Here is a 15,723-nt window from a genome sequence, read left to right on the forward strand (position 1 = left end):
GCAGAAAATTAAAACTTCCAATTATCCAGCTGATCCCACTCCCAGTCCCACCAAGCTTCATTGTTAGAAGCCGTTGCAGTTGTTGCAGCACTGTTACTACTCCCTCCGACTTGAGGCGGCTGGCTGCCATCGTCTCCGGAGGATGAACTATCCGGTGAGCTTGTTCTCTCTGGAGCAGCCATTTGAATATTATGAATATTCTCCCCACGATGATCATCAGCTCGTTGAGGCACTTCCCTTGGCTCGCCGATACTTGTCGCTCCCGGTCCCGGTGGTGGCCGCCGGTCGAAAGCCCGCAGACTTTTTGATTTCTTGTACACTCGGCACAAACTGAATTCATGCCTTACCTGCAAAATTAAATAATTAGATTTTCAGATATGATTTCTGTTAAGACTAGAAACTTAATTTGTAGATGGAAGTTGAAATGATAAATCTATATCATGGTGACTGCCTTTCCATTCTTGTGGGAAGCACTGCAGATGCTAATGACCTCCCTAAAATCCTTCTTTGGGGATGTCATTTCTTAGGAAAAAAAAAAAGGTTACATTGAAATGATGAAATCTCTCGTGCAATACTTTAACAAAAACATTAAAGTTTAACTTGGTGAAATCTTAAATGTCCAAAACAAAACTAACTCGAAACATGATCCTTACAATTAGTGAATAATCCTTCTTTCTAACAATACTCTTAATAGATATAACTTAATTTCCAGAACAAGAGGTCTATAGATTTTTGGCATGAAGAAGAGAAGTACTCATATTTTAGGGTAAGTAATATATTCAAAAGTAAGCTAAAGAATCATTTATTCTCTCAATTGATCTTGAAGCAGTACGTACTTGGGTTTAACGATACATTTCAACCTTGATTCAGTCTCATGAAACAATAAATGATGCTGACTCTTCCTAAAGTCAAATATTGAACTTCACTAGCTAGGTTTTTTTTTTTTTTCCACATCAAATTAAAACAGATGAAGTCATGAGGATCCATATAGGTAAAAGATATTCAAATATATCATAGATGATGATCAATGGTGATGAATTGACTTAGCCCTAATAAGCTAATTACTGAAAAATGAGATGTATTGGCTATTGAAGAATCTAATAATTAAGAAGATGATGATGATGGCATAGATCATAATTGATGATGATACCGGTGGGGGAGTTGCACTACTAGATGACGTTGAGGCTTCTGCATCAATGGCTTTGTATTCATTCATCTTCCACTCGGTTTTTCTTCCATTTGGAGCTCTTCCTCTGTAGAACACCATTGTTCTTTTCTCTCCAACAGGGCGATTATTGGATGAGTAAACCAGGCCCGGAGAGCCGGTTGCTTTCCAGTAACCGGCACTCGTGAGCCGATTAGGTCTTCCTCCACGGGCTTCACTCTCCTGCCTTGGAATGAAGAAGAACCATTGTTCAGGATCTCTATGGCACAGCAGTTGTGAAAATTCTGCAACCAAAAATTTAAATCAATTCAATAACATATCAAGAACAACCCAAAATTGAAAAGAAAGAAAGAAAGAAAATAATATATTAATTAAACGTTGCGATCTTTGATTAATAAGTTAACTCCGTGCCAATTAATTTGGATTTAATTATGGAGTTTTCAAGGGCGATGATGAAATCGAACATTCTGAAAGTGAAAATTAAGCTTTCTTCCTATAAAACACTAATAATAATCTTGATGATCTTTAAAGAAAATAAAAAATCAAAGGAATTAACTTCAAAGTATATGTAGTAATTAGAATTTTGAGCCAAAGTGCATGCACTTATGGCCAAAATTTGTAAAGGATGTGTTGGTAAACATGAAATCATGCTATATAATACATTTGATCGTTGCTAGCTAGCCACTTCTTCAAGAACCCGTTTGAGCTGAAAGCATCAAAAACAAAAAAACAAAAAAAACAAAAAATTGAAAATATGAGAATATTAAAGAGAGAGATGTATTTACGCGGGAGATCCCATGGATTGTAATCGTAAATGTTGATGACTGGTATAATCCGGTCCATTTGGAGATTCAAGTCCTGTCTGTGCCCTGCAAGCTTGTTATGCAGATAAAATGAAACCAACTCTTCTTCAGTTGGGTAAAAACGAAACCCTGGTGGGTAATCATCAACCATTATGACGAACCCTCTACTTTAACCTTAATTATTCTTTTTTAAACTATTTAAAGCAAGTATATATAAGTAAACTTTGTTTCTCTAATTAAGTTTTTTTTTTCCCTCATTAATTTGAAGTGCAAGTTGATGATATACATATATAGAGAGAGAGTGTGTATGTGTGTGTGTGTGTATGGTGGGGGGACAAAAAAAGTTAGGCAAGCAAGCAAAAGAAGAGAGACGGTGGGGAAGAAGAAATGGAGAGAGAGATGAGGTTACCTGGAAATTTCGACGTACGCTATAACATGTTGGAATTAGTCAAGGTGTCTTTGAATTTGATTTCGATTTTTTTCTCTTTTACTACAGTACTCATATATGTATGGGCATGGGCCATCTCTTCCTCAATCTCCGTACCATTTTTTACGTAAAAAGAAATTTGGTTAAGATTTGTTAATATTGATAATCATTATTAAATAAATAAATAAATTTGTTCATACTATTTATGTATTGTATAATGAGTGAGTACAAATTCGATTGGTATGAATATTAAATAGTAATAAAACATATGAGTGATGATCAAATTAATATAATTTGGGTGTAAATCCACAAAAAAAAAAAGATTATTTCAAAATTATGACACACACATTGACCTGATAAATAAGAACATACTTAGATATTTTCACACAAATTGAATATGAGAAATTCTAAAGCCACATACTCATGTGGAATTGCTGTATCAATAAGACAGAAAAATCATGTGAACGATATGAACAATTTGATTTATGACTACCATTGTTCATTGAACAATTTTAAGAATTTCTGATCACAGATTTTACGTTTAATATTCTCAATTACAATGAAAATGATCAATTGAATGTGCATTAAAACTCGATTAGTTTCCAATGCCGTCAAGCTTGGGATTAATGAGTAGTGATCAGTGATCTCGACTAATGACTTTCTTTTGCTGTTCACGCTTTATTTTAACATATATTAAACCTTTTTTTTTAATTTTGGAAAAGCAAAAGTGTCCTATGTAGGATATCAAATTTAATAACGTTATTGAGCTTGGAAACGACTCAATAGCTTCTCATATGTAAATGAGTCTCCGGACATAATCATTTTCATGGAAATCGATTGAGCGAACAGACCATTTACTTCAAATTGAATTGTTTGTGAATCGAGGACCCATTGAGTTATTGCAATCAAATTAGGGGGTTTTCAAGTAACACGACAACAATCGAATTAAAACTATAGCCACGGACCATTACTCACAATGCTCTGAGAAGAATCTTAGATAACTCTCGAATTTTTAACTAATTTTTTATTAAGAGGCACATGATCTATGAATTTTTACATCATATTAGAGTCAAAATTATGTATGAATGGATCCTACTATCTTACAATGTTAGAAGGACTAATTACAAAAAAAAGTCAACCTTCATATAACGAGGGTATTAAGAATAGTATTTCACATTAGCTGAAAATGAATTTTAGAATAATTATAATGTGTTCACACATTATGCATGAAAATGAATAAGATTTGGGCGATTTTCAACTCTTGAGTTAGATTTTTAAGTATGAGTTGGGCCTATAGACTTTTATATATAACTATTTTTTAATATTGTACAGTACATTCTTATTAACTTTTACTTGTTACATACGTTTTGATTTCTCATTTTCAAATTCAGAGTCTCACAATCTATCACTGACCGTAAAATGAAAAACATGCGTAATTAGTTGAGTTGTTAACTTTTTAGAAAACCGCGACTCATGCAAGTTTTCAGAAAAAAAAAAAAAGCTAGAAAAACAAGTTCTTTAAATTGCGAGGAATTTTCACTTCAAATTGAATAGATGCATGAAAATTTCCAAGAAATGTGTATGTTTCTATTGGCAGCAAAGCACTGTGCTATGATGTAGAAGTATGTTCTCTCATGCATGCGTGCAGCACGCTGATCAAATACTTTCCGAAAAATACTTTAAAAATCATTGTCACGTTAATTTATTAATTTTTACCTCTTTTTTAATTTAAAAATCATCGTCGTGTTAGACTTGCCTAAATTATTATTCTTGAATCTTTACCAATCGACATATGTGTTTTGAGGCAAGTGATTTTTTAATTAAATATGATATTAGAGACAGAGTATCAAGTTATTATATTTCCCGATATACAAACTCTTCCAATATATATTTCTTCAATTTAATTACTGGTTCAGTTTTAAACCCTTATTTTTCAACTCATCTGCGAGCTTGCTACAGTTCTGGGCATCAGGGACGCACACTTTAGAAAGTTTCATGCTACTTCTTTCTAAGCAGAGGGAAGCTTCATGCAATATTCTCAAATGATTATCAATTTAAATATTCATACACACACACACACTCTCTCTCTCTCTCATACGTATATATGTACGTATATATATACGCACATACATATACACACACATATACATATAAAATTAAAGTGATTTGACTTCAAAGTGCAGCCTGTAACGCACTTCACTTGTATTAATTAATTAAACGTTTGAATTTTGTTGACGTTTAAGGGTTTTCACTTTCACCAAACTCATCAAATTAAGTAATTAATGTTGAATTTCTTCATGAATTGTAAATGGGTTTAAAATAATTTCGCGACGAGTCCTCCTTTTGTTTCCATCCTATGAGTCAAGATTGCTATTGAAATTTGGCCTCTTAGTGAAAGCAGTAGGAAATGTGGGATTGACCCGCGTTTCAGGTACAAAGAGACAAAGCTGTCTCAGAATTTTGCCCGTCTTTTTTTGTTATTTCTTAATTTGTAATCGTAATTCGTATAAAATGGTTGGAAGAAATGAAGTCAAAACAAGTCATCAAATACTTGACTCTCTCTCTCTCTCTCTCTCTCTCTCTGTTAGAGTCTCTTAAATCTTTGTCAGTCCCATCATGCATGTGGAAGCTAATCAAATAAATATGTGTGTGTATATATATATATATATATATTCCCATATATATATAATAGAAAATCATTCCCCGTTATTTATTAATTTCCACGCGCTGTTGGAATAAGAACAAATCAACATTTACCTCCGTGTCGTTCCCATACAATTACGCTGATCTTGAATCGTGACTTTTGAATCTCAAGTACCAAGATTATCTCAAGACTTGAAATCGCTATTTGAATTTCCATTTCCAATATTTTTCCCACGTTCACACGTGAACTCCGCATAACTGCCTTATATTTTTTTAAACAAAATCATTGACGTTTCAACCCACTATCTTTTTGTAATCTCATCAGTTAATTTTTACATGTAAATTATGGTTCTTTTATTGTTATTATTATTTTAAATGTATGTGTGTGCGTTTATATTTGTGTAACTTTAATATCACATTGTTTTATACTTAATTGTTACATGTCTTTCTTTCCCACATATATATATATATATATATATATATAGAGAGAGAGAGAGAGAGCGAGACTTTTGTAATATTTAATTTAAGCTTTTTTCTATAACTAAAGGGACAGGAACATTCCTATTGTTAATTTGATATAATGAATTAATGATTGTGGGGGCTAGGAATTTGGTCACTTTTGTTTCTTGTTACATTGATTTATTTAGAAATTTCCAATGGAACTTCTAAATTACGCATCGACGTACCTGCAAAGAACTAAAAAGAAGTAAGAATTCGTGAGGAGAGAAGTGGTTACAACTCTACAATATAAGAATAATTTTATGTTTTGTTAAAGATTGTAAGATCATAAACTCTAACAAACATACTAATTTTATATGTTTTTAAAACAGCTCTTATATGCCCCCATATTTTTAAATCCTCCCCTATAATACTTATATATGAAAATTCAAACTCTTACTCTTTCATCACACATATTATGAGTGTAAAAGTTCTCCCATTAGACCGAAGATTAAACAACCCTTATATCAAATCGTGGTTTTTGGTCCCAAAAAATTCTTTCATGATTACAAACTAAAAACAAGCAGTAAAAACAAGAAAAAAAAACAATAGGAATTCACCAAAGCATAATGAAGTCTCGTTTGCTGTGGACCAAGTGGGTCGTGTAACATCGGCAAGTATTGACGAAAGATGAAGATTTGATCGGAGCAGCTCTATCAATGGACTTTCTTGGTCATTGCCATGTGATTAGGATTTTGTTAGAATTTCTGATCCTTTTCACACTTGCTTCGCTTTCCCCCCCATCTTTCTGACGTGAGTTTGGCTGGAAACTTAAAATGTACGGCTAGTCATATAATTAAAATTTTTGCTGAGACTAATTTTAATTTTGTGAAGCCATACTTGCTCATTTAGAATATTTAATTGGTACCACACTAATATGGCATTTAATGCGTTATCCGTTGATTGAGTTTATGAAAATAAGTAATAATAAAATCAATTAAAATCCTACGTATGACAATAAATAATTAGTGACATGTCAATTTATTACAAACTAAATATCCTAATTAAGCATGGCATTACTGATTTTGATATGCACAATTAATTTTAATTAATGGAAGATATTTTTTTTTTTGATATAATCACGAGGTATCATGGGGAGGGCCCCAACTGTGGGAGGCACCTTTAAGCCCGTACCACAACTCAGATTAGAAGTCCCCACTCGAACCGGGAGGCACAGGTTCAATTAATGGAAGATATGACAGATAAAAAAGTCACATCTTTATTGCTCAGAGGTAAAGTTTATCATTTTGGACGTGTTTATTAAACACGTTATGATTTAAGAACCCAAGCACTTCCTTCTATTTTCTTTGTCCTTTTTTTGTTTGTGCATTATCGTTTATTAAAAATTTAAAACCCCAGCTATTGAAAACCATCTTCATCCCCACCGTCCACAAGCATTTGCATTACTATTCCACTGATTTTCCTTTTATTTCTACCACCACCCTAATCAGACAAAGGGTATGTTTGGGAGTGAGGTGTTGTAGCTTTTAAGCTGCATCTACTGTGGAGTAAAAGCTATAGCTTTGGAGTAGAAGTTGCCAAAGCTCAACTATCTCACCACACTCCCAAACGGGCTCAGAAAGAGCCCCGCTTTTATGATTTAAGAACCATGTCGACAACTAATTGAACCTCCGCACTTTTAGTCCAAAGCCCGCTAATTCTATTAACTTCCACAAGAATTGAACTATTGACATCCCATAGAATCCTCTTAAAACTCCTTTATTACATTTACATTAGAGGACAATAACAAATCTATTCAAACTCGTACAAAACCTGCAAATATGTTAATGAATTAACAACATTTGCTTCTTTGTTTTTCCCTCGATTAGTAGCTGTATATATATACAGGGAACAATATAGAGAGGGAGCACGACAAAGGGAGAGAAAATATTGGGAAGAAAGATTTGGAGTGGGGTTTATGTGGAGAGAGAAATATTAAAAATTCTTAAATATTTAATTTTAATAAATTTCATCCATTAATTCATCTCAAATTTAATAGATATTAATGAGTGTAAAATTAAAGATACTTTTAGAAGTCTACTAATCGCCCTGTATATATGTATGTATAAAGTTTTAATCAAGAGCTTATGAGTAACATGAACCCGATTGATATTAATGTTGGGGTTTGATCATAAAATACTAGGTTTATTGTCTTAAAAGACGCCAAGGTTATTTTAAAAATACAGAGGAAGTCATAAACTATTTATATATTTGTAATATATTTTAATGGAGTAAATAAAGAAAAAGAATTTAAACAGGTTTTTGAAGGGCGTCACTGTGTCAGTAGTTCAACTCGTCCAACAATCTTCGTACTCTAAGTTGGGTCAGACACATGGACCACCAATGAAAACCAGTGAAGATTACTGAATGCACCCCAACATTTCTTCAACACTTTCACAGTAAATTAATGTGAACTGGACCTACTTGAAAAATGCTGACGCAAATTTGGGTGCATTTAGTAATAATAAAGAGTCATCTAGATAATTTGGAAATGCGGGCTTTTAGAAAGCGTGAGGAGTGCCTTCGTCCTCCGCATTTGGTTTCTACAGAACGCTAAAAGCCCAAAAGTAATAAACATAGGGAAACACTAACGTCATTTATAAAATAAGTGGGGTGGATCTGTTATTCATTACAAATACAAGGACTACAAAAATAAAATACAAATCCTCTATAAATGTCTTTCTTTCCTCGACCTCTCAAATTACTAGGGTTTCTGCGTGAAAGTTTCTTCATTTTGCGAATAGTTGTTTTTCCGCCTTTCTTTTAATAGAATGTATAAGCGCAGCCCTTAAGATCGCCTTCCAAAAAGCAAAATGGAAGCGTTTTGAGTCATAGTTGCGCAAAATTAAACCCTTTAACATTGGGGTTTCTCTTTAGGGTTTTCCTATTGAGGTTCCCTTTCCATCCCTGCTGTTTCTTCTTCGATGATGAGGCTTTATCCCTTTCTCTGGGCTCGTAATTTCTCCTATTTCTTGAGTTCCAAAGATATTAATAATTAGTTTTCATGCTAATTTCTCTTTGGTTTTCTTCAACCAATAGGTGAGTCAAGCCCAGTAGTAATAGATTCTAAAATGCCTCGTCTTTCAGTGGGGAAACATCTATATGTTACAATAAATGTTGATTTTTTTTAATGAGGGTATTATTATTTTTTGCTAATTTGATTTTTTTGGCAAGAATGATGATTCAATTAGATGCGTGAAGGGAGAAAATCTCTTTTGAACTCAAAACTTTTGAGGCATATTATTAGTCTGACTTGCTTTCAATTTTTTTTTTTTAAATGGAAAATTACTAGAAATTGAATTTGTGATGCTGGGTCTATGATGATAAGTTCAAAGGCTTGTTTCTCAAAACATTCGCAGTGGCCGCCTGAGTGCTTTCGCCTTCGCCGGGCTTGAGAGCGGATGCTGCTTTTATCCTTCCTTGGATGTCTGAGACCACGATTTATGTTTACTAGGACATAACAATTCAAGGCACTTCGTCTTGAATGCGTCCTACTTGTTAATACGTACGGAAATTTTTTGCAAGTCATCTAATATTATCGATTGTCTTTCGAGATTTGCCCTTCCTTGGGCTTGTGAAAATGCATCTTTGTTCTCAACGGAACTATCTTTATTAAAACATTCGACGACTTTCTGTTTTTTGTAATTTCCTAGTTCTTTTGTTTGGTTCTTCTAGTTCGATATACATTTCGGAGTTATTTGTTGGATTTTAATTTCTCGAGTGACCATGGAATTGTGTAGTGTTAAATAAATGAACTTGAATGCAAGATCGATTGTTCACAAGAGTAAACGAATAAGAAATATTGGAGATGAAACAAAGAATGTAATCATCAACCGGTAGGTTCAAGGTTAGTCTTATTATGTATGGAGTCTTTGAAGAGGTCTAAGACGAAATACAGTGCTTATGCTATCAAGATTATACAGAGCTCAGAGCAAAAGTCTTTATCATCTATTTAGCAATGAACATCTATTTCCGACACCAATGCGTCTGCAATACTCAACCCGGAGAGAATTTTATAACTTAAGTAAGGACACTTATGGTGTGTTTATTACTGGGATTGAGAAATCGGAATTTGGAATCGGAATTATTGATGCATTTATTTCGCAAAAATGAGTTAGGAATCAAAATCGAAATGGTGGCGCTCCACTATTTGGGAATAGGGAATAGGCCTATTCCCGGGACTTTCAATTTTGCCCCCAATAATATTTCAATATTCCTAAAATACCATTCTTTAAATAAAAAATATAAATAAATAAAAAACAAAAAGCAAAATACCTAGAGCCCATTCTTTCTCTTCGAAGTTGGATGCCATAGCCTTGCTCTCTGTCGCTGCCATCGTCGGTTCTGAAATTGCTCGCTGTCGTCTTTGGTTCTAAAGTTGTCGGCTTGTCGTTGTTGGTCTCGTCTCTGTCGTCGCGTTGATTTTGGATCGAAAGCTTCGAACTGATCTTGCCTCTGTCGCCGGCTCTTCCCGTCACCATCGTCACCGGAAGCTTCGAACTTGCTGGAAAAGTTGCCGTTGATTTTGGACCATACAAATTTTATAATAATAAAAAAAAAATAACCAATAATAATAAAAGTAAATAATAATAATAATAATAATGTTATTATGATTCATTATTAATAATAATAAACTTAATTATAAAAAATATAATTAATAATAGTAATAAATATCAATAAAAAATATTATAATTATTGTTGTTATTATTAGTAGTTTAATAATAATAATGTTATTTTTTATTAACAATAAAATAATAATTATTTTTTTTTTTTAACAAAGAACAATAATATATTACTATACAGTATTATTTTTTATAATTGATTAATTTATTATGAATAATAATAATTTATTAATTTTATTATTATTATTATTATCTTTAATCTATTTTATCATTATAAGCAATAGGGGGTATTTTAGTAATTTGAAACAACTCTTTCCGATTCCAGCCTAAAATAAACACATTAATGGGAAATAAGTTTACTCTGATTCTGATTCCAGCAGTTTAAGTAAACAACTTATTCTGATTTATATTTTCCATTCACATTCCAGTTCATATTTTCCATTCACATTCCAGTTCATTCTGATTACTGTTTCATTAGTGTAGATAAATTTTGTTCTGTTACTAATGTGTAATCCTGCACTATTTATAAATTAATCACAAGCATGCATGGCACAACATTTGGATACATTGCAGTCTTATTGTTAACATTGGTCCATCATGATTTGGTACAAAATTGTCAATGTGAGAAAACACATGGGAAAACAAAGTTTATGCTTAGTTTGTTAGTTTGGTAATGTGGTGTGGTAGTTTAAACTGAAAGTTAGGCTACTGTAAATATGAATTTTGAGGTTAATTTTGAACAAAATGGTACGGATAATAACACCACAGACACATAGGTTACTATTATTAGTAAATATGAATTTCGAGGTTAATTTTGACTAAAATGGTACAGACAATAAAACCACATATCTAACCACAACTCCTAAACAATACCAAGCAGAGCCTTAGTAAAGTGTATCAGGTTAATGCAATTCGCGTCACATTTGTAAGTAAGAAGTAATAACCATTATGAAAACATTAAGCATTGCCATTGAAAACAATCTCATAATTATAGCTTTACCGGAATTGTCACTAGGAGCAACACTAGGCTATAGAAGAGCCAAAATTGCCTATCTTCATCATGTAGCTCTTTAAGTCACAGCAGAAACAGAAACGCAGTCAATAGTTTATATTGTATCAAATAGTTGACATTTTACCATCCTAATTTCAACGTCAATTTCAATTTCTTGATACTCTTATTATAGCTCTAGCTCAAAAAACAAAAAACAAAAAAAGAACCAACTCCTAACACAATCCACTAATAAACTCCCCTTTAAACTTCCATCGAACTATGAAATGACAAATTGCTGCAAACTCTAAAACACATCCAATTTCCATAACCCCACATAGGATCCTCATTTATAAAATAAACCCCATTTCGCAACATGGCAAACAGTTGAAAAATGAGTTTCAAAATTTTTAGACTTCACAGCTCATGGAAGCAACAGTTTACTGTTGCAACCACATGTCAACTTTCAATTTATTGTAACACAAGCTTGTACATCCAACAATCTGAAACAGATAGAAGCCGTGCAGCATAGCACAAGCAAAGAATGATGATTGCCCAAACATTTATTTCAACACGTGTCTCTCTGACCCTTTTATGTAATCAATGAGCTGAATCCAAGTTCTATTAAAGGAACTAAATACACATGTCATGGAAATAATAGTATCATATTCAAGGAAATAACGCAGATACTCATGTGCAATGTGTTGACAGGCCAACAAGATGTTAGGTACCAGATGCTTCAACAAAGAAATGCAAACTAGAGCTTCAATACATAATTCTCATATTCCAAAGCAACACAGATGAAAACAAAAGAAAAACAACGGATATAATGTTTGTGCTCATGATGCATACTTTTTATAGTTAAATCCAACCTCTCAAAGGTTCCAATGGTCACAAGTGAACAAGTTTATTCCTTAGCATCAAGCTGACAAACAATTAATATCAAGAAAAAACTGATAAACAAATCATGATCTTATGACACAGGCGTAAAGACTATGATCAACAAATTCAAGAGAGAAAAACAATGTTTCTAGAAACAGAAACAGGTAGACAGAAGAGGCGGTTAAAGGCTTGAACCCACTTTGAACAAGACTTGGAATTCTTGCCCCACAGTTGGACTGATAAGTCCGGTAGTTAAGAAGTAAGTTTCATGATAAGCCATTTTCACACAACTAGCAGTTGAAATAATTTCCACACAATTCACTATTGACATAACATGAACAACAAAGTCAAAACACTGAAAATGATCTTCATCACAAATTGAACTCAACAAAACCTTCACAATTGTGGTAAAAAAAAAAAAAAAATCCCATTTGTTCGGTATTTCCCATCAACTAGAGCAGCTATTCATCCACAAAGTGTAAAAATCAAAAATATTATAAACGTCTACTCGTCTTAAGCCACCAGAACGAGATAATTCCATTTCAATGCTTTGCATCCGACACCGTTTCGAATCAATTACATATAAACAAACACAAACATGATATGCCCTTCTAATCAACAGGCCAAAATTGATAACAACCATCGTCAAAATGATACCGAAGAAAAATCACCTATTTCAATCAATTTTTCATCAATTTTTTTTCCAAATTTCAATCAAGAAAACCAGTTTGATGAAACACAGCGTTCCTCACCTGACGCAGATCCCGTCCTTTAAGCGTCCTTCCAACGCCTTCCAAAACCGAGAAGGTCGTCTTCGGCGACACGCCCGATCCCCTCGCCACAATCTCGTGCGGCGGCAGCATCTCGTCGTCCTCTTCCCCCTCGTCCAGTTCGAAAAACCTACTGTTCCTCTGCTTCGCCATCGCGATCGACAGCACCGGCACGTTCATCGGCGCCGAGTGCTGGTACTTCCTAGCAGGCATCGACTGCGACCTCTCCATTATCGGAGGCTTCGGAAGCGACGGAATCATCTTCGATGATGATGCAGACGATGACGGGGACGATGATACCGAGTGCTTGCGTGAGATAATTGGGCGGGTGTCGTTTTCGGGTAATGCGGCGAGGATTCCGGAATTCTGTTGATGGTGATGCGTGAAGGGGGATGAACGGCTGTGATTCGTTAGGAAGGTGAAAGCGTGATGGTTGTTTTTATTGTTGTTGTTGTGGTGGTGGTGGTTGTTTGGTTCGGAGGAATCGTTTGTCCATAAAATATCGTCTTCGTTCAACTCATCTCCACCGTCGGATGCGGCTGACGTGGATGAAGACGAGGAGATGCCGAGGAATCGGTCGGAAGATGGAGATCGGCGGTGACGGAAGGCGGTGGAGTCCATCCCGATAATTATTATTATTATTAGTGACTGTGTGTGAGTCACCGATTCATTTGTTTTGTGGCTGCATATAAAATACTGCTTATAAATATAAATAAACAAAAAATATTATGGACAGAGACACTGAGGGAGACAGAGAAAGAGAGAGGGAGAGATATTAGACTGATGTCGCGGGCGCTGGAGGGGAGGGGAATATAAGCGGCTGGCGAAAAAATGCTGAAACTTTAAGAGGTGGGACCCGTGAGGTCGTTTTCGTTGATGACGTGGCCGATGATTTGCTTTTATGAACCTCGGTTTTTCATAATTGGGACCCGTGTGCTGTTGAGTATTGATTGGTGGTCGACATGAAACTTCAGAAACCTTTAACCTTATCTGTATCTTGGGGTATCTATAACCTCTGTTCTTGCTTTTATGCTCTAGTCTCGGTTAACTAATCATTTTGTGCCGTGTGGAGGGTGCTGTGTATATTCTATCCGTTCGGCATGACATGACACGATAACCTCCGTAAAAATATTACATTTAATTAATTTTTGAATTAATAAATATTAAATTTTAAGAGTACTAGTTCATGAGTAAAAAACAATGTACAAGTGGGTGGAAAGTGGAAACTGTACTGCGTGTGGCCTTGGATATTTTGAAAATGGCGCTGGAGAGTAATTTTTTCTTTAATAAGGAATCACTTGCTATAATAAAATAACAAGAAGTTAAAATGTGAAAAAAAAAATCCTATTGCAATATATTTTATTTTATAATATATTATAATTTATTTTTTATTTTTTCGATTAACTCTTATCATATTAAAGATGAGGAATTTTGAGAGTATCATTAAAAGACTCTTTATTTTTTTTACTTTAAATACTTACTTGTATGATAAATAAAAGTGTGAAAAAAACAAGTCTTCTTTCAAAATACTATTCAGATAAAAATAAATTATATTAATTTAATCAAAATAAATTATATTATGTTAATCAAAATTTTTCTTTCACCAAAATAATAGCAATTAAATCACTCTTTTCTCTTTGAGAATTATGAGATAAAAAAAATTATAATATAAAATTAAATGTTTCAAATGACACTTTAAATAAGATTTTTCTAATGAGAATATCCTTCTTTGCGTTCAATATAAAAAAAGAGAAGGACAATCTCATTTGAACTCATGTGGTTCTTTAAATGAGAAGTAAAATATCATTTGAAATTCTTTTTATTGATAATCTTACTATATAATAGCTCATAATTAATTAAAATATCTAATTTATATATATGAATTGATGTGTCACTTATTATTATTTTTCATTTTTTTTTACTTATACTGATCTTTCTAATATTAGTATCACAAGTTCACAACAACGAAGTGTGGAAATATCTCTTCTAAACTTTTATTTTCATGAATTGGTGAGATAATTTTTGTAATAAAGAATTTTGATTGATATTAATGAGCTTTTTGAGAATGTAGATGGGCGACTAGTTTATCTCATCGATTGTTAATAAATCTGTGTACCAAATAAGCAATTAGCGGCCTTTTTTCTAGGTAAATAAGTAATGTTAGGCTCTATGTATTTCAACAACACGAAAATAGAAACTAAATAGTCATTGTTATTATTATTATTTTTTGAGAAATTATCATTGTATCACATCTGTTTTGTTTTATATTCATCTAACCACCACAAAATTTTAACATATTCGTTGTACCATCTTTTTTTAAAAAAATTTGTATCAATTAGCCACTTTTGCATTAACACCGTTAAAATAGTTTAAATGAAATTATAATTTTACCCCTAAATAAATTAAAATATCATTTTATCTTATAAAAGTTTTGAAAAGTAAAAAAAATTATAATTATAAAAATACCCTTAAATTTAATAAAAAAATCTCAAAATATAGATGCTCAGCTGAATTTATTTATTAAAAAATAAATCCCAAATTTTAATAATTTAGGGGATTTTTATTAAATCCCAAAATTTTGCAATTATTTTTATAATTATATTTTTTATTAAAATATTTTTATTAAAAAATAAAAATTATAATTTTGGAATTTATTTTTATTAAATCTATGGGCATTTTTATAATCATATTTTTTATTTTTCAAAGTTTTTATTAAATAAAATGGTCTTATAATTTTATTTGGGGGTAAAATTGTTATTTCATTTAAATTATTTAACGGTGTTAGTGTAAAAGTGGCTAATTGATACAAATTTAAAAAGAAAAGTGGTGCAGATAATATGTAAAAATTTTGTGGTGGTTAGATGAACGTAAGGCAAAATAGAGATGGTACAATGATAATTTTCCTTTTTTTTGTGCATATTTTAG

At 32.8% G+C, this 15,723-nt stretch overlaps 2 protein-coding genes and 2 non-coding genes across 4 annotated transcripts; 2 read left to right on the forward strand and 2 right to left on the reverse strand.

The window, feature by feature from the left end:
* Positions 1-8: 8 nt before the first annotated feature.
* Positions 9-2,119, reverse strand: LOC18040047 (NAC domain-containing protein 90). The gene is made up of 3 exons (XM_006430081.2): positions 1,951-2,119; positions 1,151-1,449; positions 9-347 (listed from the first exon to the last, which is right to left on the reverse strand). Exons 1-3 carry the CDS (start codon positions 2,117-2,119, stop codon positions 9-11), a joined length of 807 nt encoding a protein of 268 aa, XP_006430144.1.
* A 6,581-nt stretch (positions 2,120-8,700) lies between these two features.
* Positions 8,701-8,798, forward strand: LOC112097529. Its single transcript, XR_002905061.1, has one exon. It is a non-coding gene; the product is annotated as a small nucleolar RNA Z266 (small nucleolar RNA).
* Positions 8,799-8,848: 50 nt separating this feature from the next.
* LOC112097536 lies at positions 8,849-8,972 on the forward strand. Its single transcript, XR_002905068.1, has one exon. It is a non-coding gene; the product is annotated as a small nucleolar RNA SNORD14 (small nucleolar RNA).
* A 3,434-nt stretch (positions 8,973-12,406) lies between these two features.
* On the reverse strand, positions 12,407-13,581 carry LOC18039613 (probable protein kinase DDB_G0277539). The gene has a single exon (XM_006430083.2). The coding sequence runs from the start codon at positions 13,417-13,419 to the stop codon at positions 12,739-12,741; it is 681 nt and encodes a 226-aa protein (XP_006430146.1). The 5' UTR covers positions 13,420-13,581; the 3' UTR covers positions 12,407-12,738.
* Between the last annotated feature and the right edge of the window lie 2,142 nt (positions 13,582-15,723).

This window comes from Citrus clementina, unplaced genomic scaffold, assembly GCF_000493195.1.
Source record: "Citrus clementina cultivar Clemenules unplaced genomic scaffold, Citrus_clementina_v1.0 scaffold_6, whole genome shotgun sequence".
In the NCBI taxonomy this organism is placed as follows: domain Eukaryota; kingdom Viridiplantae; phylum Streptophyta; class Magnoliopsida; order Sapindales; family Rutaceae; genus Citrus; species Citrus x clementina.